The sequence below is a fragment of the Bos indicus x Bos taurus genome, chromosome 16 (assembly GCF_003369695.1).
Source record: "Bos indicus x Bos taurus breed Angus x Brahman F1 hybrid chromosome 16, Bos_hybrid_MaternalHap_v2.0, whole genome shotgun sequence".
Lineage (NCBI taxonomy): Eukaryota > Metazoa > Chordata > Mammalia > Artiodactyla > Bovidae > Bos > Bos indicus x Bos taurus.
This window is the reverse complement of record NC_040091.1, coordinates 35,648,257-35,671,508: the sequence shown is the minus strand read 5'-3', so window position 1 is coordinate 35,671,508 and position 23,252 is coordinate 35,648,257. Positions and strand designations below refer to the sequence as shown.

Below are 23,252 nucleotides of genomic sequence, written 5' to 3'. Positions count from 1 at the left end.
TTTACCAGTGGCTGGATTTTGGGAAGGATTTGACTACCAAGGGGTGTAAGGGAACTTGAGGGTTGATGGAACTATTCTATGTTTTGATTATGGTGCTGGATGAATGACTGTATGCTGAACACAGAAGAGATGACTTTTATTATATGCAAATATACCTCATTAAAAAGAAAACATGGAAGGGAAAACCACCAAAGGATAAAATGTGACTTTATTCAGATTAAACTCATTATGTATTGAAAAGCCAAGCACAGTTTCTAGGCGTAGCTGGGTCCAGTTTCAGCAGCTCAGAAGGATGCTTAAGTGTAGAGATAACGCCCAAGTTATCTTTCCAGAGGCCCATAATATATCCGTATGTGACTTTAAAATTCTGAGTAGCTTGAAAATTGGTATTCCATACTTATGCATGTGCTCAGTCATTCAGTCCTATCCAACTCCAGTTCTATGGGCTGTAGCCCTACAGGCTCCTCTGTCCATGGACTTCTCTAGGCAAGAATACTAAAATGAATTACCATGCCGTCCTCCAGGGAATCTTCCTGACGCAGGGATCAAACCTGCGTTTCTTATGTCTCCTGCCTTAGGCGGGTTCTTTACCACTAACACTACCTGGGAAGCCCATTCCATGCTTATACTCAGGGTTAAAAGGGATTGGGCTGGGAACTTGAAAGCAGGGTTAGGATGGGAGATGGGGATTGACGTATACAAAACAGATAACTAACAAGAACCTACTGTGTAGCACAGGGGCAAAAAGAAGGTATAATCTGTTTATAGGACATTTATTAAATTAACCTTAAAATGCATTCCAATATACAGTCAGTAGGAACAGTATTTGACTCCACTTATACCTAGAGCAAACAAATTCATAGAATCAGAAAGTATCTTGTTAGCTTCCAGAGACCAGGGAGTGGGGACTGATATGGGGAGGGGAAATGGGGACTTAGTGTTTAATGGGAACAGAGTTTCAGTTAAGGAAAGTGAAAAATTTGGAAGGTGGTTGTTGGTGAGATTTACACAGCAATGTGAATGTACTTGGTGCCACTGAACTGTACAGTTAAATATGGTTAAAATAGTATGTTTTATATTAAGGGACTTACCACACACACACACACACACACAAAGAAAAACATTTTAAAAAGCAGGCATCCAGACTTACAGAAATCTAAATGATTCTGCTCCTTCATCCTATTATTTTGGTGTTTCGAAATCTCGTTCTGCATATTTGTGTGATCCTGGAAGGGTGGTTGGTGGTTTGAAGAATAAATACAGGGGTTTGCTAGTGGTGGGTGAAGCAGGGGCAGAGAGAGGTGAGGTGCTAAGAGAGGAGGGACAAACACACTGTTTTTGTTCTAACACTGTTTCTAAGGAGTGTGAAGCCATTTGCTTTTATAATCTAACTACTAATTTTTTCCTTCTCTAGGAGTTTCTTCCATTTGCATGTTCCTTACATTTTCTTAGAATTCCACCTTAAAACAAACTGAATGTACTTATGGCCAATATTTCCGCGCCGAAAAGTTTTGCTTAAACGATGACACACTGCAGTTGGAGCCTGCTCACCCACATCTGGAAGCCACATGTCAGCAGCAGCTGTATAAAACCAGCAGCCCAGCAGACATAGGGTGACAGTTTTTGCCAGAAGCCCAGACGGCATGGACCTCACTCTTCTGTGGGTGCTTCTGCCACTGGTCACCGTGGCTTGGGGACAGTATGGTGACTATGGGTACTCCTATCATCAGTACCATGACTACAGTGACGATGGGTGGGTGAATCTGAACCGGCAGGGCTTCAGCTACCAGTGTCCCCACGGGCAGGTGGTGGTGGCCGTGAGGAGCATCTTCAACAAGAAGGAAGGTTCCGACAGACAGTGGAACTACGCCTGCATGCCCACACCCCAGAGCCTGGGGGAGCCTACGGAGTGCTGGTGGGAGGAGATCAACAGGGCTGGAATGGAATGGTAAGAGCCAGCACGCTGCACACGGCTGGTGAGGCAGCAACAGACCCCTCTCGCTGGGGGAGGCTTGACCCTCAGGGAAGAGAGCTTACTGGAGACTGGGCAAATCCTACCAGGATCCTTTCCATTGCATGCTCCGGGTGTGGCAGGGTCGATGCTGAGCAGACCACTTTACAGGACAAAAACTCACGATGGGGCAGAGGGGTGTCCATGGCAGATGGACTTCTCTGTGGCTCTCAGTTTGGTCCAGGGACTAGTATGGCTTTGTGAAACATTTACTAGTTTGCCAAAAGATAAGTACAGAAACTGAAAGTCTTTATGAAACTTTGTAGCAATTCAATTTTGCTGTAACATCCAAGTGGCACTTTAGTACGGTAATAACTTATTCAGACTATCTTACAAAAAAAGTATTGGTACCCAATAGATTGGGGAAAATAAACAACAGAACCTTCACTACAGTTTGAGAAATATTGATTTAAGGCTAATGAGTGGGGGAGAGAGGTCAAAGAAATTTAAGCCAAGAGAAGTGAAATGAAATGGCTTTTTGCCATCCCAATTAAATGTGCCCTCTCAGTTTTGAGTACCAAGGTCCTTCTCTGTCTGCATTTAAAATGGATTTCATTGCTGGGAAATAGTTTACTGAAATCTTTTGGGAGAAGTCTTCTCATTCAACTGGGTTCTGCAATGGTTAATGACCCAGAAATGGCCTGAGCCTGTGTCTTCACTGTGGAGTGTGACTGTCTCACACTAGTACTCGGTCAGAGCCCATCCCAGGAGCTATGCACTGTGAGGCCAGTTAGCAGCCTGAGTGGAGGCAAGGCCACGGAGTGGGTTGGGGGAGAGGGTGAAGGCAGACTCAGGGGGAGGCTGGCCTGGGGAGGAAGAAGCCCAGCTGGCTGGTTGCTGCTATGGTAACTGTGAAGAAGAGATTCTACTGAGGGGTCTCCGTGGGCATGTGGTGGATTGGGGCTTAGGGGTGGTCAAGCACAAAATTCTGAGTGTCACTCCACCAGCACAGAGATAAGAGGTCAGGAGAAAAAGACTGATGGTTGGAGGAGCCAGGCAATAAAGAGGACTTCTAAGCAATAAAAACAGCTGTCATTGATTGCTTAACCCAACCAAGCACCATGCTGAGTGCTTTAAATCTATAAGTCACTTTATGGGTAGATAAACTGAGGTCTAGAGATCAGGGGTTTCCTCAAATGGAAAATGGTCGATCCAGGATTTGGATCCAGCGAGTTTCAGCTCCAGAGCATAAGTGCTTAGCCATGGTGATGGGCTACTTGAGAGTCTGCTGCCCCACTGCATGGGCTCAGTCAGCATGGGTCAGGGTGGTAGGGACTGGACTCAGGGCAGTTCGTCATCCTGGGAAGGGAGGGCTCTGTAAGATGACAGCAGAAGCTAGTCCTGGAGGGATGGGGTCAGCTTGATTACTGCCAGGACTGAAGAGGGGCTCAGCCAGCCTGCAAAAGGGATGGGGGTAACGGTTCACAGCTGCAGGTGGGGGCCCCTTTATCAGGCCTTATTCATCCATCCCCACTGCCTCCAGCGAGCATATTTAATTATCTAAAACCCTTCCAGACAGATGGCTGACTCAGAGTCCAGCCTCACCTCAATGACAGTCTCCAGTGGCTTCCCGTAGGCAGGCCATTGCCTGGCACAGAGCCTGGGGATGACCTAATTACAACTGTCTGTCTAGTCCTCCAATTTAGGGGACCAGTAGATGGGTGTGGCCCCTTTCTAATGGCCCCTTTTAGAGCCACACAAAACAGCACTCAGATGATTTTTTAAATCCTAAAGGAAGAGCTGGACTCTGAATCAGGAGGCCTGGACTTGGATCCTGCTTCTGAAGACAACTTGCCTGGTGACCTTGGACCATGGGTTCAGCTCTTTAGGCTCCCACCTCATTTGGAAAATAAGCAGTTAGACTGCCTAATCTTGTAGGGCTCCAAGGCTCCTAATCTCTGCTTGGCTCTGAAAATACAGCTGGATTGTTCTTTCATTCTGTTGATCTTTGTGTTTATCCCTGCTAGGGAGAGAAGGCAAATTGTGTTTAGTTTCAAACTTGCCAACGTGTGACTTGTTTGTCATTAACTCCCAAACTATTTGAAGAAAAGCATGAGAGGGAGTGCAAATTATATGATTTTGTTTGGCCAATGGGAATCAAATGAGAAGCTGACAGACACAATCTCTCTTCCGCCTTCACTTCCTCCACATTTTTGATTGTGCAGAGTCAAATGATTTTTTTTTCTTTCCTCCTTTCCACCCTCTGTTGTCTCCATCTCCTCCTCCATTAGTCAGAGAGTTAAAAAAAAAAAAAATGTACAAACGAAAACCAGTAGGACTCAGCTGCCCCAGGACTGATCCCGATTACCCCAGAGGCACTTCTGTTAGATGATTATTGCTTTTAGTTTAGGCTCCAGTCTCGGTGAAAAAATCAGGAGAGAAATTGTTCATAAACTGGGGAGCAATTATATCTTCCCGTTGACTGTGGGTTCTTAATCTATTCTGGGGGAAGAGTTGATAGTTTTGTGCAATATGGCTGCTTTGTATAACTACATTTGCTTGCAAGCTTAGTTTTAAAGGGGGTGGAGGAGTCTCAAACACAGATATAACAAAAACACATAGGATCTGCTAAAGATTCTTGTTAAATGGAGCACAGTCTTTAAAAATTGCTTTTGACATGTCTGAGTTGACTTGTAACATGGCTGTTTGCTAGGGCTTCTCTGTTGAAAAATCACATCTTTAGGTGCCAGATTCTGAAGTGTGCATGCTGGCCCCTACTTACAACTGCTTGGAGGCTTTACCTTGGTCCCATGAGTGGCATTTTGCCATCTCAGAGCATGCCCCAGTTGTTCTCAGGGAATCTTCTCAAACTTGGGTTGACCCAGGCTGTAGGACATGTGGGTCCCATGTGGGACAAGGTGAAGCTAAAATTTGTTAGCGAGGCTGAGCTGGAGTGTGGTGAGAGGAGCTCTGGTTTTAGAATCAGGAAACTTTGATTCACAGCTCCTTTTCCTATCATCTCTGAGCGCTGTGGTCTTGGGCATTCAATTTCTCATTCTGGAAAAAAAGTGTAATACCCATATTGCAAGCTGTTAGGGAGAAGTACTGTGATGCTCACAAGCTAAAGTGCAGGAGAACTCTAACACAAATCTAAAACAAATTCCTGGCACATTATGGGCAGTCAACAAAGATTTTGTGAATCTGTAATTTGACCAGGCTGATTAAAGAGGCAAGTCAGCTTTACATGGAGTCTGAATTCAGAAGAACATTCAGTCTCCTGGCATTTGCTTTTTTCCCAGGTCCTCACAGAATTCCCAAGGAGACATTTCAAAATGGCAGCTTGTTTTAGAACTGACTATTTGAATTTAATAATTCACCAAAGATAAGTCACGTGATAGACAAGAGGAAAGCACATTACTTCCACCACGTTCCAAAATCACGAGCTACTCCAAAAGCATATCTATATTAGTATAAATTCTGGCAGTTTTATCCTTGGCTAAAAGGTACAGGCCCACATAAGAGCCTGAGTCAGCCTGTTAAGCTGAAGTAGCCATAGATAAAGGTACTACCTCAAAAATATAAGAAGAAGTTGCAATAGCATACCCAGCACAGTATATGCCGTTGTCATCTTTTAAATAAGAACTGTCAGTGAACCAAGAATAATCACAGTTACCCAGAGAACTTCCTAAAGATCATCACAAAAGTCAGTAGGCCATCCCATCAGTGTTAAGCAATCATGAGGAACTTCATCAGTGCCAGAGGGGAGAAGAGTAGCAGAGTCAAGGTTATAACAACATGAATGAGTGGTGCGAGGAACAGTTAGCCAAAGGACTTCTTGTGAGGTGAGACAGCTGACTGAGAAATGTTCAGTGTGATGAGAATTCAGGAGAACTTCTACTGAGGTACAAAAATGGTTAAATGGTTCTGTCTCAAACCTCCACTCTCAGTCCTCAAGTTTTCTCATCAGTAAAATAGGAGCATTGGGATCCCCTGTGGCTCAGATGGTAAAGAGTCTGCCTGTAATTGGGACACCTGGGTTCGATCCCACACAGGAAGATCCCCTGGAGAAGCGAATGGCTACCTACTCCAATATTCTTACCTGGAGAACCCCATGGACAGAGGAGCCTGGCAGGCTTACAGTCCATAGGGTTGCAAACAGCTGGACATGACTGAGCAACTAACATAACATATAGGGACTAGTATAAGGGACAATGAGGTGTTGAGCCTTATAATCTAATATGATTTTTATGCTTTGAAGGGCTTCTTTACTTACAGGATATTGATTAATTCTGGGAAGAGGTTTTAAGGGATCTGTTTGAATCTTGATGTGTAGTGGGCTAATTTTCCTGATATCAGTTGGAGATTTTGCCACAAAAAAGGTGGTAATTGATTCAGTAGAAGCAGATGATCAGTTGTTTCCAGAATCAGCTCTAGTACCATCAAGAGCAAAACAAATAAATGTCAAAGAATCACTTAATTCACCTGGTTGGCTGCTTTGATGACTACTGTCAAATTCTAGAATTATTTTCTCCTTTTAGGAAAAAGTCCTGTATATTTCTTTGGCTTTCCTGGTGGCTCAATGGTAAAGAAACCACCTGCCAATGAGGGAGACACAGGTTCAATCCCTGGGTCAGGAAGATCCCCTGGAGAAGGAAATGGCAACCCACTCCAGTATTCTTGGAAAATCCCATAGACAGAGATGCTTGGTGGGCTGTAGTCCAACAGGTCGCAGAGATTTGGAGATGACTTAGTGACTGAGCATGCACTCGCACCCGTATACGTCTCTAAGAAGTCTTCACCTAATAAATGGAAGGGAAAAGAAACTAAGGGAAAAAGGTATGTGCCTCTTAAAAGGCCTAAGCAAAAGGGAATATATTCAGAGACAGAAACCTCATGAGGTTTATTAGAGATTTCCCGCTATTTGAATTGTTTTAGTACTACAAGGCAAGGGCTGATTTAAATAGTGCAGTTGAGTACCCAGAACGTGGCTCCAGTGTCAGTTAGAACTGGAAGAGATTCACCCCCAACCTGGACAAATTTTTTTCAAGCCATTTAAGAAGGATGATTGGGAGGAGCTCCTTTTGTTCCCAGGAGTCTAGTCATTGAGGACTGGGAGGATGTTGGAAAGATTGATTAAAGGGCTGAAGGCAACTAAAGCCCTTAAATTTGTAGCAAATTATTTTCCAATGTCCTGACTTTTTGCAAAAATAGCAGAAACTTAGGGGAAGGGGTTCATTTAGGGGCCTTCATTTGCTGAAGTTGAAGATTAAGAATTTTGGCAGTCTTCCTTTTAGGTAACTCATCTAAAGTAAGAGAGTGCTGGTTTATTAGGTTAACTGAGTCTGGAGTGGACAGTTTTGTATTCCATGCTGGTTCTTTTTACCAGAAGGGAGAGGTCCCGGATCAGCCTGTTACTAAGCATAGAGTTTAGAGCTACCCAAATGGAATCAACATCTGGAGAAAGATCAGAATTTGCTTTAAAAATAATCTGAAGTCAGTTGTAATAGTCATAAACACATTTGTGAAATTTTTGTGTGCCAGCCTGAATTTTGTTCCAATCAACAGGCTTTAGAAAAGCCCTTGTAATAACTCAATGAATATGCCTAGTGATTGCCTGAGCCTGGACACATAGTAAGTTAGTGTGCTGGTCTTACAGTTGTAATTCTAGAGACCTTTTAGGAATTTCTATATTAGCTATTTTCATTCAAATTTGGGCGTTGTCTTCACTGACAAGCATATGAACTAGCTGATATATGTTGAAGAAACCAGGTTGATAAGTTTGAATGACTAAAGTACTCAGCAAATCTATGAGGATCTTCAGTTACTTTGGGAAAAAGTTTGTGGCTTGCAGTTCAGCTTTAGTCCAGGAAATATTAGAGATTAAGGGTTGAGCCTCTGGGTTCCCAAAAGGCTTAATTTGAAAGGGACAGTTTCTGATCAGTTCAGAGGGAAAGGGAATGGGGAGACCTTCACAGAAAAGAGGAAGCCTGGCAAGAGAATCAGTACTGGGGGATTGGGAGTCTATATGAGATATAGGGGCTTCCCCAGGGCTTCAGCGGTAAAGAATCCACCTGCAATGCAGGAGTCACATGAGATGCAGGATTGATCCTTGGGTCAGGAAGATCCCTGGAGAAGGGCATGGCAACCCACTCCAGTATTCTTGCTTGGAGAATCCCATGGACAGAGGAACCTGGTGGGCTACAGTCCGTGTGGTCACAAAGAGTCAGACACGCCTGAAGTGACTGAGCACACAAACACACACAGGAGACAGGAGGTGTAGACGGCAAGATAGAGAAGGAGAAAGATGGCACTGAGGGTGGGCCCTGAGCAGGGGGTGCCGAAGGAGACAGGCAAGGTGGCAGAGGTGGAGTAAGAGACAGAGAAGCCGAGGAAGAACCGAGGCTTTGGGAGCCATGTTATCTTTCTTTGAACATTTTCCTCAGTTAATCTGAACATTTTACTTTGCAGAGATGCAGTTTTAGTCTCCTGATAATATTTGGAAGCCTCAAAATACCCATCAGAATAGGCTTTTCACTTAGCTTTGGAAAATTTAGAGCGATGGCTGTCCAATTTGGTTTTGAGAAAAGTAAGCTTAGGGATTTCAAAAGTTCCCCCAGAATGGTCATTGGTATTCCTAATTGCCTTCGGTTAGGTCAATCCAATTTAGTTAGACATAAACATGAAGAATAACCTTGGTTTTCACACATAAAATGGACCAGGATCGCTGTAGGGAAGGGGTACCCTCAAAATATTTAAATAACTGGGATCCCATTTTCTCAGAGCTGTTTTCTCTTGAGTAAGAGAATTATTTTCAAACAACTTAGCTCGAATAGCCCATACTGCATGCAGGTCTAGTATCAGCCAGTTCTAAGACAGCAGTCTGGCCCCAAAGAGACAGGAAGCTACTCAGCATACTTCCAATAAGACAGCCCCCCTTTCCTAAAGGCATGCGCTGATGGCCAGCCAGTTCCAGCTGTATCAGTCTGATTTCAAAAATTGAGTCAAAGTGCCAAATAAATATTCTCATAGGGGAACAAGGTCTTAACCAGAAAAGATGAAACCTTAAAACAGATCCTGAATAAAACCTGGAAAGCTTCAAAATGCAACGAGGGTGAAGCTCAGATCCAGGAGAAAGATTTGCTTAAAAATCTCAGGGTCAGTTAGAAAAGCAGTGAGCATCAACAAATTCAATGTGGGTACCACATCTGTTTGCTCACAAGCCTCAAAGTGATCAAGGATCTTCACTGGATCCCCCAGTGGAACACCAAAATGTTGACTTAAACGGACTGCCAGTTATAGCTCCAGAAAACAATGCATTTGGTTGGCGTGAGCAGACAATTACAATCTGGGGTCTACAACCATGGTGAGGCATGTGCAAGTCCCTACAAAATGGAGAGAACGCTTTTGTGGGGGTAAAAGGAGTTGGGAGGTCTACAGTAAACGTAGAGTCCATGGTTTTTCATTGGTTCCCTTGTGACAAACTCTCATTGGCTGAGCAGCATCACAGGGTATGAGAGCTCCCCCTTCTGGTCCATCTCCTGACTATTTAATTGAGATTTCTATTTAATTCTTTTAACAGTGGGAACTCAGTTTTCCACAGTGTAATTCTAATTGAGACCAAGGTCCTGTCTAGTAAAGAGCAGTCCTTTCTGATTCATTATGCTGGTCATTAAGTACACACTGTGCTCTCCTGGTTTTCTCAGATCAGCTCCTCTACACCAGTGTCTTTCACCTTCTGCTTTCCAATCTGCTTTATGTTTCTTGTGGTGCCTTTGTCCTTACCTGGTTTGTATTTTTATAGTTTGTTTCCTTCAAAATATAAGCTTCATGAATATAAGGAGTTTGTCTCATTCACCACTGTATAGAATATTTTTCAGCACTAGAATAATACTGGCACATTGTGGGACCCACTAAATATGTAGTGAAATATCAAATGAGACTGGTTAGGGACTTCTTTGACAGTCAGCGGTTAAGAATCTACCTTCTTAACCGCTGAGGGTGTGGATTCAATCCCTAGTTGGGAGCTAAAATCTCACATGCCTCATGGTCAAAAAACCAGAACATAAACAGCAAGAGCAATATTGTAACAAATTCAATAAAGACTTTAAAATAGTTCACATTAAAAAAAAAAACTTAAAAAAAGACTAGTTAGTTCATTGAGCAGCCCAAATTCCAGCCAATGTCCTTAGTGCCCTCAATGAAGAAGCCTGCAGATCTTCCTGCACAGGAAACCACTTTGGTTACATTTTTAAATTATTTTATTTTATTTTATATTGTAGTAAAGCTGATTTACAATGTGTTAGGTTCAGGTGTACAGCAAAGTGATTCAATTACATATATATATGTAGATAGATAGATAAATAGATAGATACATTCTTTCTCATTTTTTTTTCCATATAGGTGATTACAGGATACTGAGTAGAGTTCCCTGTGCTATACAGTAGATCCTTCTTGATTATCTATTTTATTATAGTAGTGTATATATGTTAACCACAGACTCCTAATTTACCCCCTCTCCCCACTACATATATACAATGGAATACTACTCATCCATGAAAAAGAATGAACTTATGCCATTTGCCGGAACTTGGAGGAACCTAGAGATTATCATACTGAGTAAAGTAAGTCAGACAGAGAAAGACGAATAACATATGATATCACTGATACGTGTAATCTAAAAAAAAAAAGTGATACAAATGAACTTCTTTACAAAACAGAAACAAACTCACAGACTTCAAAAACAAAGGTGAGAGTTAAGCAATTGAAAAAGCAATGAAACAGGTATGAAGTATAAGTGCTATTACCCTAATTTTAATTGATATGATGCTATATAATTTATAAAATATTCCTCATTCATTTGCCTATTTATTCACTGCTGCTGCTACTGCTGCTAAGTTGCTTCAGTCGTGTCCGACTCTGTGCGACCCCATGGACTGCAACCTACCAGGCTTCTCTGTCCATGGGATTCTCCAGGCAAGAACACTGGAGTGGGTTGCCAGTTCCTTCTCCAATGCATGAAAGTGGAAAGTGAAAGGGAAGTCGCTCAGTCGTGTCCAACTCTTAGTGACCCCATGGACTGCAGCCTACCAGGCTCCTCCATCCATGGGATTTGCCAGACAACAGTACTGGAGTGGGGTGCCATTGCCTTCTCCCTATTTATTCACTAACAAATACTTATTATCACAAACTTTGCCAGACTCCAGGAATATGAAGATGAATAACATATAGTCTATGCCCCTGAGTTACTCATGGTCTAATCTTATTTGAGCTTCACAATAATACTGCAAGGCAAAATTACTATTGGGTTGGTCAAAAAGTTCATTCAGTTTCTTCCATAAGATGTCTCTAATAGTGCTTAGTTGTTTTTTAACTTCACTTGAAACAATTTTGTTAGGCTGTATTGTAACAGCTATCATATCAGTGTGGATTTAAAAAATATATATCAAAATTGGTAAATTTTTGTTCAGCCATTTTAATACTGGAGATGGAAGAAGTAAAGCAACATTTTTGGCATATTATGCTTTATGACTTCATGAAAGGCAAAAAAAGCAGCTGAAATGGAAAAAAAAATTGTGCAGTGTATGGAGAAGGTGCTGTGACTGATCGAACATGTCAAAAGTGATTTGTGAAGTTTTGTGCTGAAGATTTCTCATAAGACATTGCTCCATGGTCAAGTGGACCAGTTGAATTTGATAGTGATCAAATTGAGACATTAATTGAGAAAAATCAATGCTATACCATGTGGGAAATAATCAACATACTCAAAATATCCAAATCAAGTGTTGAGAATCATTTGCACCAGCTTGGTTATGTTAATTGCTTTGATGTTCCATGGAAGCTAAACAGAAAAAAAAAAAAAAAAAAACAGAAACCTTCTTGACAGTATTTCCTCATATGATTCTCTACTTAGGCGTAACTAAACCATTCCATTTTAAAAACAAATTGTTATGGGAGATGAAAAGTGGGTACTGTACAATAATGCAGAACAGAAGAGATAATGAGCATTTAAAATGAAAAACCATCAACCACACCAAAGCCCAATCTTCATCCAAAGAAGTTGATGATGTATATATGGTGAGGTTAGAAGGGAGTCCTCTACTATGAGCCCCTTCTGGAAAAATAAATGACTAATTTCAATAAGTACTGCTACCAATTAGACCAACTGAAAGCATCACTTGACAGAAAGTGTCTGGACTTAGTCAACAGAAAACCCATAGTCTTCTATCAGGATACTGAAAGACTGCATGTTCTTTGATGATCAGGCAAAAGCTGTTACAGCCTGGCTGGAAAGTTCTGATTCATTCCCCTATCCACCAGACATTGTACCTTCAGATTTCTATTTACTTCAGTCTTTACAAAATTCTCCTAATGGAAGAATTTTCAATTCCCTGGAAGACTGTAGAAGACACCTAGAACAATTCTTGGCCCAGATGTAGCTTCTCCTTCCATTTAATTGCAAATATTTATGGTAACAGTAATAGTAACAACCACTACCTTTTCTGTCTTTTCATAACATACTTTGTATGAGGCTCTGGGGTAGACACTTGACATATAACATCTCTTTAATCTTCATGCAATACTATCAGGCCTGAAGTTGTCATCCCCGTTTTGTGGCTGTGCTGTGCTGTGCTTAGTTGCTCAGTCATGTCTGACTCTTTGTGACTCCATGGACTCCAGTCCACCAGGCTCTTCTGTTCATGGGGGTTCTCCAGGCAAGAATACTGAAGTGTTGTCATGCCCTCTCCAGGGAGTCTTCCCAACTCAGGGATCGAATCCAGGTTTCCTGCATTGCAGGCACATTCTTTACTGTCTGAGCTACCAGGGAAGCCCCCATTTTTGTGGAGGTAGGCATAAACATCAGCAGAAAGAACAAGATGGGACATGGAGTCATTCTGTTGGGGCTTGAGAGAAATATCCAAAACGTGTAAAGCTCCTTTGAATAGGTAAACTTGCCCCCAAACTGATGTGTCTTTGTCCCTTGCCATTTCACTGCCCCACCATCCCCAGCCAGTTTCTTGTTTCTCATCTTTGTCTTTAGTACCCGTCTATTTCTTCCATCCAACGTCTGTACCATTGTGATGTCCCTTACCAGTACACTTGTCTGGAAAGCATTCCGGACCAAGTACAGCACCTGTCATAGAGTAGGTTCTAATGAATACTTGTTGACCTAACAAATATTTTGAAAATCTGTGAAGCATGTTATACATGTCTTATAGCAACTCAAAGAATATTCTGGGGAAAAGAGAATTAACAGGAGTCCAAGCTGGCATCCCACTCCAGTACTCTTGCCTGGAAAATCCCATGGACGGAGGAGCCTGGAAGGCTGCAGTCCATGGGGTCACTGAGGGTCAGACACGACTGAGTGACTTCACCTTCACTTTTCACTTTTATGCATTGGAGAAGGAAATGGCAACCCATTCCAGTGTTCTTGCCTGGAGAATCCCAGGGACGGGGGAGCCTGGTGGGCTGCCGTCTCTGGGGTCGCACAGAGTTGGACACGACTGAAGTGACTTAGCAGCAAGCTTTACTCTAAAAGAATGAGTCTTGACAAAGGTGCCCACTCTCACCACTACTATTTAACATAGTTTTGGAAGTTTTGGCCACAGCAATCAAAGCAGAAAAAGAAATAAAAGGAATCCAAATTGGAAAAGAAGAAGTAAAATTCTCACTGTTTGCAGATGGCATGATCCTCTTCATAGAAAACCCTTAAGACTCCATCAGAAAATTACTAGAGCTAATCAATGAATATAGTAAAGTTGTAGGATATAAAATCAACACACAGAAATCCCTTGCATTCCTATATACTAATAATGAGGAAATAGAAAGAGAAATTAAGGAAACAATTCCATTCACCATTGCAATGAAAAGAATAAAATACTTAGGAATATATCTACCTAAAGAAACAAAGGACCTATATATAGAAAACTATAAAACACTGGTGAAAGAAATCAAGAGGACACTAATGGAGAAATATACCATGTTCATGGGTCGGAAGAATCAATATAGTGAAAATGAGTATATTACCCAAAGCAGTCTATAGATTCAATGCAATCCCTATCAAGCTACTAACGGTATTTTTCACAGAACTAGAATAAATAATTTCACAATTTTTATGGAAATATAAAAAACCTCGAATAGCCAAGCAATCTTGAGAAAGAAGAATGGAACTGGAGGAATCAACCTGCCTGACTCCAGGCTCTACTACAAAGCCACAGTCATTAAGACAGTATGGTACTGGCACAAAGATAGAAATGTAGATCAATGGAACAAAATAGAAAGCCCAGAGACAAATCCACACACCTATAGACACCTTGTCTTTGACAAAGAAGGCAAGAATACACAATTGAGAAAAGACAATCTCTTTAACAAGTGGTGCTGGGAAAACGGCTCAACCACTTATAAAAGGGTGAAACTAGAACACTTTCTAACACCATATACAAAAATAAACTCAAAATGGATTAAAGATCTAAACATAAGACCAGAAACTATAAAACTCCTAGAGGAGAACATAGGCAAAACACTCTCTGACATAAATCGCAGCAGGATCCTCTATGACCCACCTTCCAGAATATTGGAAATAAAAGCAAAAATAAACAAATGGGGCCTAATTAAACTCAAAAGCTTCTGCACAAAAAAAGGAAACTATAAGCAAGGTGAAAAGACAGCCTTCAGAATGGGAGAAAATAATAGCAAATGAAGCAATTGACAAAGATTTAATCTCAAAAATATACAAGCAACTCCTGCAGCTCAATTCCAGAAAAATAAACGACCCAATTAAAAAATGGGCCAAAGAACTAAATAGACATTTCTCCAAAGAAGACATACAGATGGCTAAAAAACACATGAAAAGATGCTCAACATCACTCATTATCAGAGAAAGGCAAACCAAAACCACAATGAGGTACCATTTCACGCCAGTCAGAATGGCTGCGATCCAAAAGTCTACAAGCAATAAATACTGGAGAGGGTATGGAGAAAAGGGAACCCTCTTACACTGTTGATGGGAATGTAAACTAGTACAGCCACTATGGAGAACAGTGTAGCGATTCCTTAAAAAACTGGAAATAGAACTGCCTTATGACCCTGCAATCCCACTGCTGGGCATACACACCAAGGAAACCAAAATTGAAAGAGACACATGTACACCAATGTTCATCGCAGCACTGTTTATAATAGCCAGGACATGGAAGCAACGGAGATGTCCATCAGCAGATGAATGGATAAGAAAGCTGTGGTACATATACACAATGGAGTATTACTCAGCCATTAAAAAGAATACATTTGAATCAGTTCTAATGAGGTGGATGAAACTGGAGCCTATTATATAGACTGAAGTAAGCCAGAAAGAAAAACACCAGTACAGTATACTAATGCATATATATGGAATTTAGAAAGATGGTAACGATAACCCTGTATGCAAGACAGCAAAAGAGACACAGATGTATAGACCAGTCTTTTGAACTCTGTGGGAGAGCGAGAGGGTGGAGAGATTTGGGAGAATGGCATTGAAACATGTGTATTATCATATGTGAAACGAATCACCAGTCCAGGTTTGTGCATGATACAGGGTGCTTGGGGCTGGTGCACTGGGATGACACAGAGAGATGGGATGGGGAGGGAGGTGGGAAGGGGGTTCAGGATGGGGAACACATGTATACCCGTGGTGGATTCATGTCAATGTATGGCAAAACCAATACAATGTTGTAAAGTAATTAGCCTCCAATTAAAACAAATAAATTTATATTAAAATTAAAAAGAAAAGAAAAGAAAAATATCCGTGGAAAATACATATTTGTGTTCGTGTAAGCTTAATTTTCACAAGATACATTATCTAAAATGAAAAATAAATAAATAAATAAAAGAATGATTCTCCCTTGGTGAAATTTAAACCCTTATCACCTGCATTGGGAGAGCAATGTTGGGGAGTAAGAGGTTGAGCCACATGGTCTTCTAGTCACAGGGAGTGGCCACCAGCCTGGACGATGGGAAAAGTTGCTTTTATTCCATCTTTGTCGTGGAGTTGAAGACTGGCTAGCAGACCTGGAAACACAGTTTGTGGAGCTGGAAGAAGAGACGAGCACAACCGGCCCATCCATTTGATGGGATTCTGAAAGCTCTTCACCAAGTTGATGCTACTTTCCTTACTCAACCCAATGCCACCTCCAACTTGCTAAGAGTCTGGGTTTTCTGTGAGTCTGGACCGAGACCAGCAGAGACTGGAATGAGAGACTAAAACTTCACAGAGAAGTTCACTGGCAAAACCAGACACGTGAACAGCTTCCCATCCTGGCCACTGTCACTGAGCCTGACCAATGGCCCTGGACCCAGGGAAGGACACAACAGCAGGGAGAAAGCCTGACTGGAGAATGGACCAGAAAGCAGAAGGACAATCATGGAGCAACATTTTGGGCTCCCTGAGAGTTCCTGAACAGGAGCTCTGGCCTCAGGAATATCTGAGTTTGGATCGTTGCTCTTCCTGTTTCTATCTTGGCCGAGAGCTTTGCAGGTGTTATTTCACTTGATTCTCACAGTGACCTAGGTGAGGCTCCACATGGAATGTGAAGGTCACAGCTAGGTCCAGAACTCAATGCCTGCCAATCCCTCAGCAAGGACTCTTTCCCCTGAATCCTGTTGCTTCCACATTTTGCTATTGTGGATATAGAAGAAAGTTTTTCTGGGGTGATGGCCCTGAGAAAAGAGAAATCACTTTCATAAAGGCCATTTTCTCAGAAAATGTCCATGACCATTGTTGTCAGAGGAGGAACAACTGCCTGGTGATTTTCCTTCTAGAAAGTTTCCAGCATCAGGTGGAGCAGGGCTCACAGTGCTCGAGTTTGTGAATCTGAGCCTCCAGCCTTCAAAGGGTTGATGAGGAAGAATGTCTTTTCAAAGGGAGAGGAGAGAGTCCAGATGCAAGGAACCCCAGGGCCCTCAGACTCTGAGGAAATGTTCTCAGGGAACCTGTGCCTAGGGCTCAGCTGGGTCCTATTATCCTTTACCAGGAAAGCTGCAGTCTTGGGCCCATCCTCTTTTCTGCAGACCATTCAAGAACAACAGTCATGGACTGGGCAGTGAAGCAGAGCCTCAGGGATGTCTTTTCCACAACTTAAAAAAAAAAATTGAATTTGAATCACTTTAGTAATGCAAGCTTTGTCCAACTCCCCCTCCTTCCCCTCCTGTTGATAAGCTGCCTTCATTCCCCTTCTCACCTGCCTGGCTCCTGTGTTTGGAATCCTGCAGTTTGTGGGCAAATCTTTAGGTGGATCTTATTAAGTACTTTTTGAAAAGGTGATTGAAAGGGAGAGGAGTGGAGGTGAGGAATGCCCCAAACTAGATTCGTTTTGCACCCTCATCCTGGAGTAGGCTGTGTTCCTGAAGGAGAAGGTAGAAGTGGGAAGATGTACCGCTCACGTGAGTTTCTGAGAACTGCTTGCAGAGAGTTTCAGGGTCCCTCCTGGATTTGAATGATGGACTCTTACAAGTGCATTCTGGGGGACTTCCCTGATGGTCCAGTGTTAAGAGTCCATCTTGCAGTGCAGGCAATGAAGGTTCAATCTCTGATTGGGGACCTGGCATGCCACATGCTGTAGAACAATGGAACTAGCACATCTCAACTGGAGAGAGTTATATATGAAAGTGAAAGTGTTAGTCTCGATCAGTTGTGTCCGACTCTTTGCAACCCCATGGGCTATAACCCTCCAGGCTCCCCTGTCTATGGGGTATTCTCCAGACAATCATACTGGTGTGGGTAACCATTCCCTTCTCCAGGGGATCTTCCTGACCCTCCTGAGTGATTAAACCCGCATCTCCTCTTTTGCAGGTAGATTATTTACTATCAGCTACAGAGTTGTGTATGCATTGCTTCATTTGGTCTTCACAATAACTTTAATAACTACATACTGTTATTATGCCCATTTTACAGATGAGAAAACTGAGACCTTTAGAGGGTATGAAGCCTGTCAAAGGTGATACAGTCAGGAATGGTTGGAGTAGCAGTCCAGCAACATAACCTGTGCTCTTAACTACCCTGCTAGACTGCTTCTACATAAGTGTGAAAATGTCCCCTTACAAAAATCCAATTCTAGAAGGGATAATTTCATCACGTTGGCCATACACACAGCCAAGCTCCGGTACAGGCTCACTCTACCAAAATGTGAAAGCAGTGGGACAGAAACTGGGGGAGGCGAGCTCTGTTTGGTTAACTAGCTTTCATCATATGTCCTTGGGCCCTGGGCGTGTAGTGTCCAAATAATCTTCACAAGACAGTGTTATTTTAGGTGGCGTTTGAGAGAGTGACACACACACACTTCCCATATAGGACTGTGGGGTCAGCTGCCTGGCTGGCAGCCGGCAGAGAATTCATGGAACTTGGATGGGCTTCACAACTGGTACCGAAACCATTCAGCTTATCTTGTTACATTTATTTTTGCTTATGGGAACTTACCATCATGGGAATGCGTCCCTGTGACAGTCTGAGTGCCCAGGACAAACCAAGACAGTGGAACAACAGTTCCAGGAAAGCCTGGTTCAGTTCTGACAGGGCTGATTTAGAGGGAGGCAAACTTTTAGTGATGGAGAAAGATCACAGAGAGTACCAGTTTGCTGCACCATCACTCTTTGGACACATATGAGCTTGGTTTACAACTCTTAGAGCTTTCTATTGAAGTTGCATCTCACTAGCAAGGCTAGAATTAGGATAGGATAAACCATTGTGGAAAATCAGCCCCCAAGGCTACCCTTCAGACCTTAGTCATCCGTTCCAACTGTATGGATTCCTGAAATGTACCAGGTGCTTTCAAAAGCTGAGATATGAGCAATGGTAGAGCAAAGAAGGCTAGGTCATCAATGGGCATAGGTCTCAATGTACATCTTAACTTGCATTATTTATATCTTATAGCCAAGCTTTCAAAGGTTTGTCACAACTTCTTGCAAGTCCTGGGAACAGGGAGTTCGAGCCAATTTGCCTGTTGACTGAGTAACAAGCCCATTTCTTGATTTTTGTTTCAACACAGAGATTGATACAGAATAGTGAGGAGGTACAAGTTTGTTGGATGAATGGATAAATAAATACATTTGAATAAGTCACGTCCAACTCTTTTGAGACCCTATGGAGTATAGCACACAAGCTTCTCTGTCCTTGGGATTCTCCAGGCCAGAATACTAGAGTGGGTTGCCATTTCCTTCTCCAGGGGATCTTCCTGACCCAGGATTGAACCTGGGTCTCCTGCATTGTAAGTGGATTCTTTACCTTCTGAGCCACCTGGGAAGTCCTTATTTGAATCTGATCAAACTAGATACTAAATATATTTCATCTCTTGTCAGGAAGCATCTTTTTTTTCCCCATTCGTTATTCATTTATTCATTCATGCTTATATATATATATATATATATATATATATATATATATATATATTCAAATACATATCTACATATGATCCAGAAGATCATTTCCAATAATTAAAAAGAACAAAATGAAGTTCGGTCACTGATGGTTTTATAGTTTGTGTGTCAGCAAGGTCTCTCTCACCTATCAGCACTGGGTACTTATTCTTAATCTATTATATTTTCTGGAAACTTATCTTTACTTGGAAAGCAGGGATGTATTCCAACTGCCAGGTAGTGACACAGAGACAAATTCCTGCTCTGCTTCCTCACAAGAGGGAACAGGATCAATGTCCAGGTGGGTAAAAATGCAGAAAAACAGAGTTAGCTAAGACTCACTTTGGAAAAGCTTTTGAAAGCTTTCAGGGCTTCCCTGGTGGCTCAAGGGTAGAGAATCTGCCCATTCTTAAGCAGAAGAAATGTTTATTTGAAGTTCATCGATCCGTTGTGTTTTTCCTTGTCTTCATTTTATTTCAATTCAGACAAAGTGAATTATATTATCTTTTATTTTGAACGGCATGAATAATACAATCTTGCATTTGTAAAAATTCTAGATGCCTCTGTATCCATCCATTTATGCATTCTTCCATCTAACAACATATTCTCAGAGGTCTAACAAGAGCAGAGTTTCCCAATTTTCCTCCAGTTGAAAGATTTTGAATCATTTGAATTTTAACGGTGAGTATATGTCATTCCTACCAATAAAACAAAGTCTTTTTTATTTGCATAAAATAGAATAAATTGTAAGGAATCTAGGTCATTGAAAGAGTGGCTTGGCTTAGTAACTGGGTGTTGAGGTCTTGGGGAGGGGGTGAATTTGTGCACCATTGTGTTAGCTTATTTGGAGTTTTCTCTTCTCTTCAGGTACCAGACATGCTCCAACAATGGACTGGTGGCAGGGTTCCAGAGCCGCTACTTCGAGTCAGTGCTGGATCGCGAGTGGCAATTTTACTGCTGTCGCTACAGCAAGAGATGCCCATATTCCTGCTGGTGAGCCTGGCAGCCAAACGCAATCCCTTTAGGCTACTGGGACTGGAAGGGAGCTTGGGGGGTGTGCTTTGGTCCATGTTTCTAGTTTCAGATAAGCATAAGCCATCACAAACAAGTTTTAAATATAGCAGCTAGTCTATAGAAGGGAAAAGGAAATGGCAACCCACTCCAGTGTTCTTGCCTGGAGAATCCCAGGGACAGAGGAGCCTGGTGGGCTGCCATCTATGGGGTCGCACAGAGTCGGACACGACTGAAGTGACTTAGCAGCAGCAGCAGCAGCCTATAGAAGGGGATGGATAGATGAAAGAAAAGGCCAGAGTAGTATTCACACTGGGAGGGACCTTACAGGTCATCAACCCAGTGCTCCTACATCCCTCTTTTGGTAGAAAAGCAAAAAAAAAAAAAAAAGAGCAATAGAGCAAAAACGTGACTTGCCCCAGACCAGCCAGCTTATTTCATGGTGGTTCACCTCTAAGCTGAAGTTTACAGACTCCTGTTGCAGTGCTCTTTTCTGTCTCTATCATTATAACTTCTCATCACATCCAAGGACACTGGACATATCTGGGACCCTATGTTTTCTTGCAGGACTTCTTTTGAAGATCCAGCCTTTTTCCAGGTCAGAGTGCCAAACATAGTATATAATCATAGACTTAAAAAGGACCTGGCCTTTGAGTATATATAAATTCTGATAACTTGCATTGGATGTTGACAACACAACTTGTCCCAAGTTCTTCAGTCTGGAAACAAGTCAGACATTTCTACTCAGAACAAAAGAATAAGTGTCAACATTTGAAGGTTGACTCACTCAAGTGACATATCTCTCCACAGTGTGATGTGATGCTTGGAAAAACAGCCTTGTGGGTCACGCTTATTCTCTGTAACCAAACAACTCCACAGATGCTCAAGTAGGGCACAGTGTCTCTAGGGACAGGCAGCACTTTTCTGTTTGAAGCAGTGATGAATGGTAAATTCAGAGCTCAAAGTCATCTGAGAGCAGAAGCTCTCTGATGGGGCAGGGACTTCAGCCAGCTGTCCAAAATGCCTCCATGCTGCTGTTGTTGCTCAGTCGCTCAGTCGTGTCTGACTCTTTACGACCCCATGAACTGCAACACGCCAGGCTCCTCTGTCCTCCACTGTTTCCTGGAGTTTGCTCAAATTCATGTGCATTGAGTCAGTGATGTCATCTACCCATCTCATTCTCTGTCGTCGCCTTCTCCTCCTGCCTTCAATCATCAGGGTCTTTTCCAATGAGTTGGCTCTTAGCATCAGGCAGTGAAAGTATTGCAGCTTCAGCTTCAGCATCAGTCTTTCCAATTAATATTCAGTGTTGATTTCCTTTAGGACTGATTTACTTGGTCTCCTTGTAGTCCAAGGAACTCTCAAGAGTCTTCTCTCCAGCACCTCAGTTTGGAAGCATCAATTCTTCAGCACTCAGCCTTCTTTACGGTCCAACTCTCACATCCGTGCATGACTGCTGGGAAGTCCTTAGCTTTGGCTTTACAGAACTTTGTCAGCAAACTGATGTCTCTGCTTTTTAATACGCTGTCCAGATTTGTCAAAGCTTTCCTTCCAAGGAACAAGTGTTGTTTTTTTTTGTTTGTTTGTTTGTTTTTAATTTTGTGGCTACAGTCACCATCCACAGTGATTTTGGAGCCCAAGAAAGTAAAATCTGTCATTGCTTCCACTTTTTCCCCATCTATTTGCCATGAAGTGATGGGACCAGATGCCTCCATAAAGCTGGTCTTACTCCACCATGGTTGGTGAACAGACATGACTAGGGTGTAGGTTATAACTCTGAAAGTTCCTGAATCCGAGACCTAAACGGTCTTACATTCAGGGTAGAGTAGCAGGAGCCCACCAGTTTCTAAGAGGCTAAGAATTTAATGAGCATGGAGCCGTGTATGTGGGACCAAAGTCTTGAGATAAAAGGCTGACAGAGATGAGCAACTTAAGTTACCCAAGACATTAAAATCTCTGGTAACAAAATTTATCCTTGGCCGTGGTCTGCAATGGTCTGCCCATCCTCTCCCACCACCCCACTCTCCCCATTCCTCATCCCACTCCATCACCCAGACTTGACACTGACAGTTGGTAGAATCAACCTGTGGAGAGAGAGAGAAGAATGGAGAGAGGAGATAATTCCTCTGAAAGACACAGAAAGTCCACTTTGAAGTGGTCCCTCTAAGAAAGGCTTCCCTTGACTGGACCTCTTCCTGGTTGTGTGGTGTCAGAGCTGAGAACTACTATGGTTGTCAAGGAAATAGTCCTTTTCCAAAGGGACACTTGGAACAGCACAATGAGATTGCAGGAAGCACTGTGGTATGCAGGGCATGAGTCACTGTCCCGCCGGCATGTCTAGACATTTCAGTGGCATCTTTAAGTTTCCTGAGTCATGACATTCTATGTTTTTCTAAATTGCATGAAACCTCTAGGGCATGAATTAGGTCTTATTTCTCTGGCATCTCAGCATATTGCTTGGCACAAAGTAGGCAATAAATTTTTCAAATGAATAGTTGAGCATCAAAGGCCCCTTGGAACAGTAACAGTAGGGAAACCTGACATTGATATGAGGAGGTTTTATAGTGGAAAAAAGTCTTTCTTCAAGTGCATTATTTTATCCGACCCTTTTAACAGCCCTTCGGAGCGAGAACTGTTTTCCCACACCTTCCTACAGTGAAAGCTCCTGATAACCCTCTTCCTCTAAACCTTCCCTCACATCACTTTAACTAACTTGAATCACCTCCCAGGGAACTGGGCATATGTGGGTGGAAACATTTTTCTCTTCCCACTTGGAAGGCTGTTCTATAGCACTGAGCCTGACATTGAGAAGTGAACATCTATCCTCTCCGAGCTTGCAAGCTTTTAGGGATTCAGGAATAGCACCCTGTGCACAGGAAAAAAAAGTAAATCATCCAAGCAACTCCCACAT

General features: G+C 42.4%; 1 protein-coding gene across 1 annotated transcript in view; it reads left to right on the top strand.

Annotated features, from left to right (window-relative positions):
- Nucleotides 1-1,334: 1,334 nt before the first annotated feature.
- The window catches only part of DPT (dermatopontin), a 36,721-nt gene continuing 14,803 nt past the window's right edge, over nucleotides 1,335-23,252 (top strand). Inside the window, exons 1-2 of the mRNA XM_027564737.1 lie at nucleotides 1,335-1,948; nucleotides 20,198-20,323. Of these exons, the coding sequence (XP_027420538.1) occupies nucleotides 1,644-1,948; nucleotides 20,198-20,323 (431 nt within the window). The 5' untranslated portion in view covers nucleotides 1,335-1,643. The remainder of the gene's footprint in view (nucleotides 1,949-20,197; nucleotides 20,324-23,252) is intronic.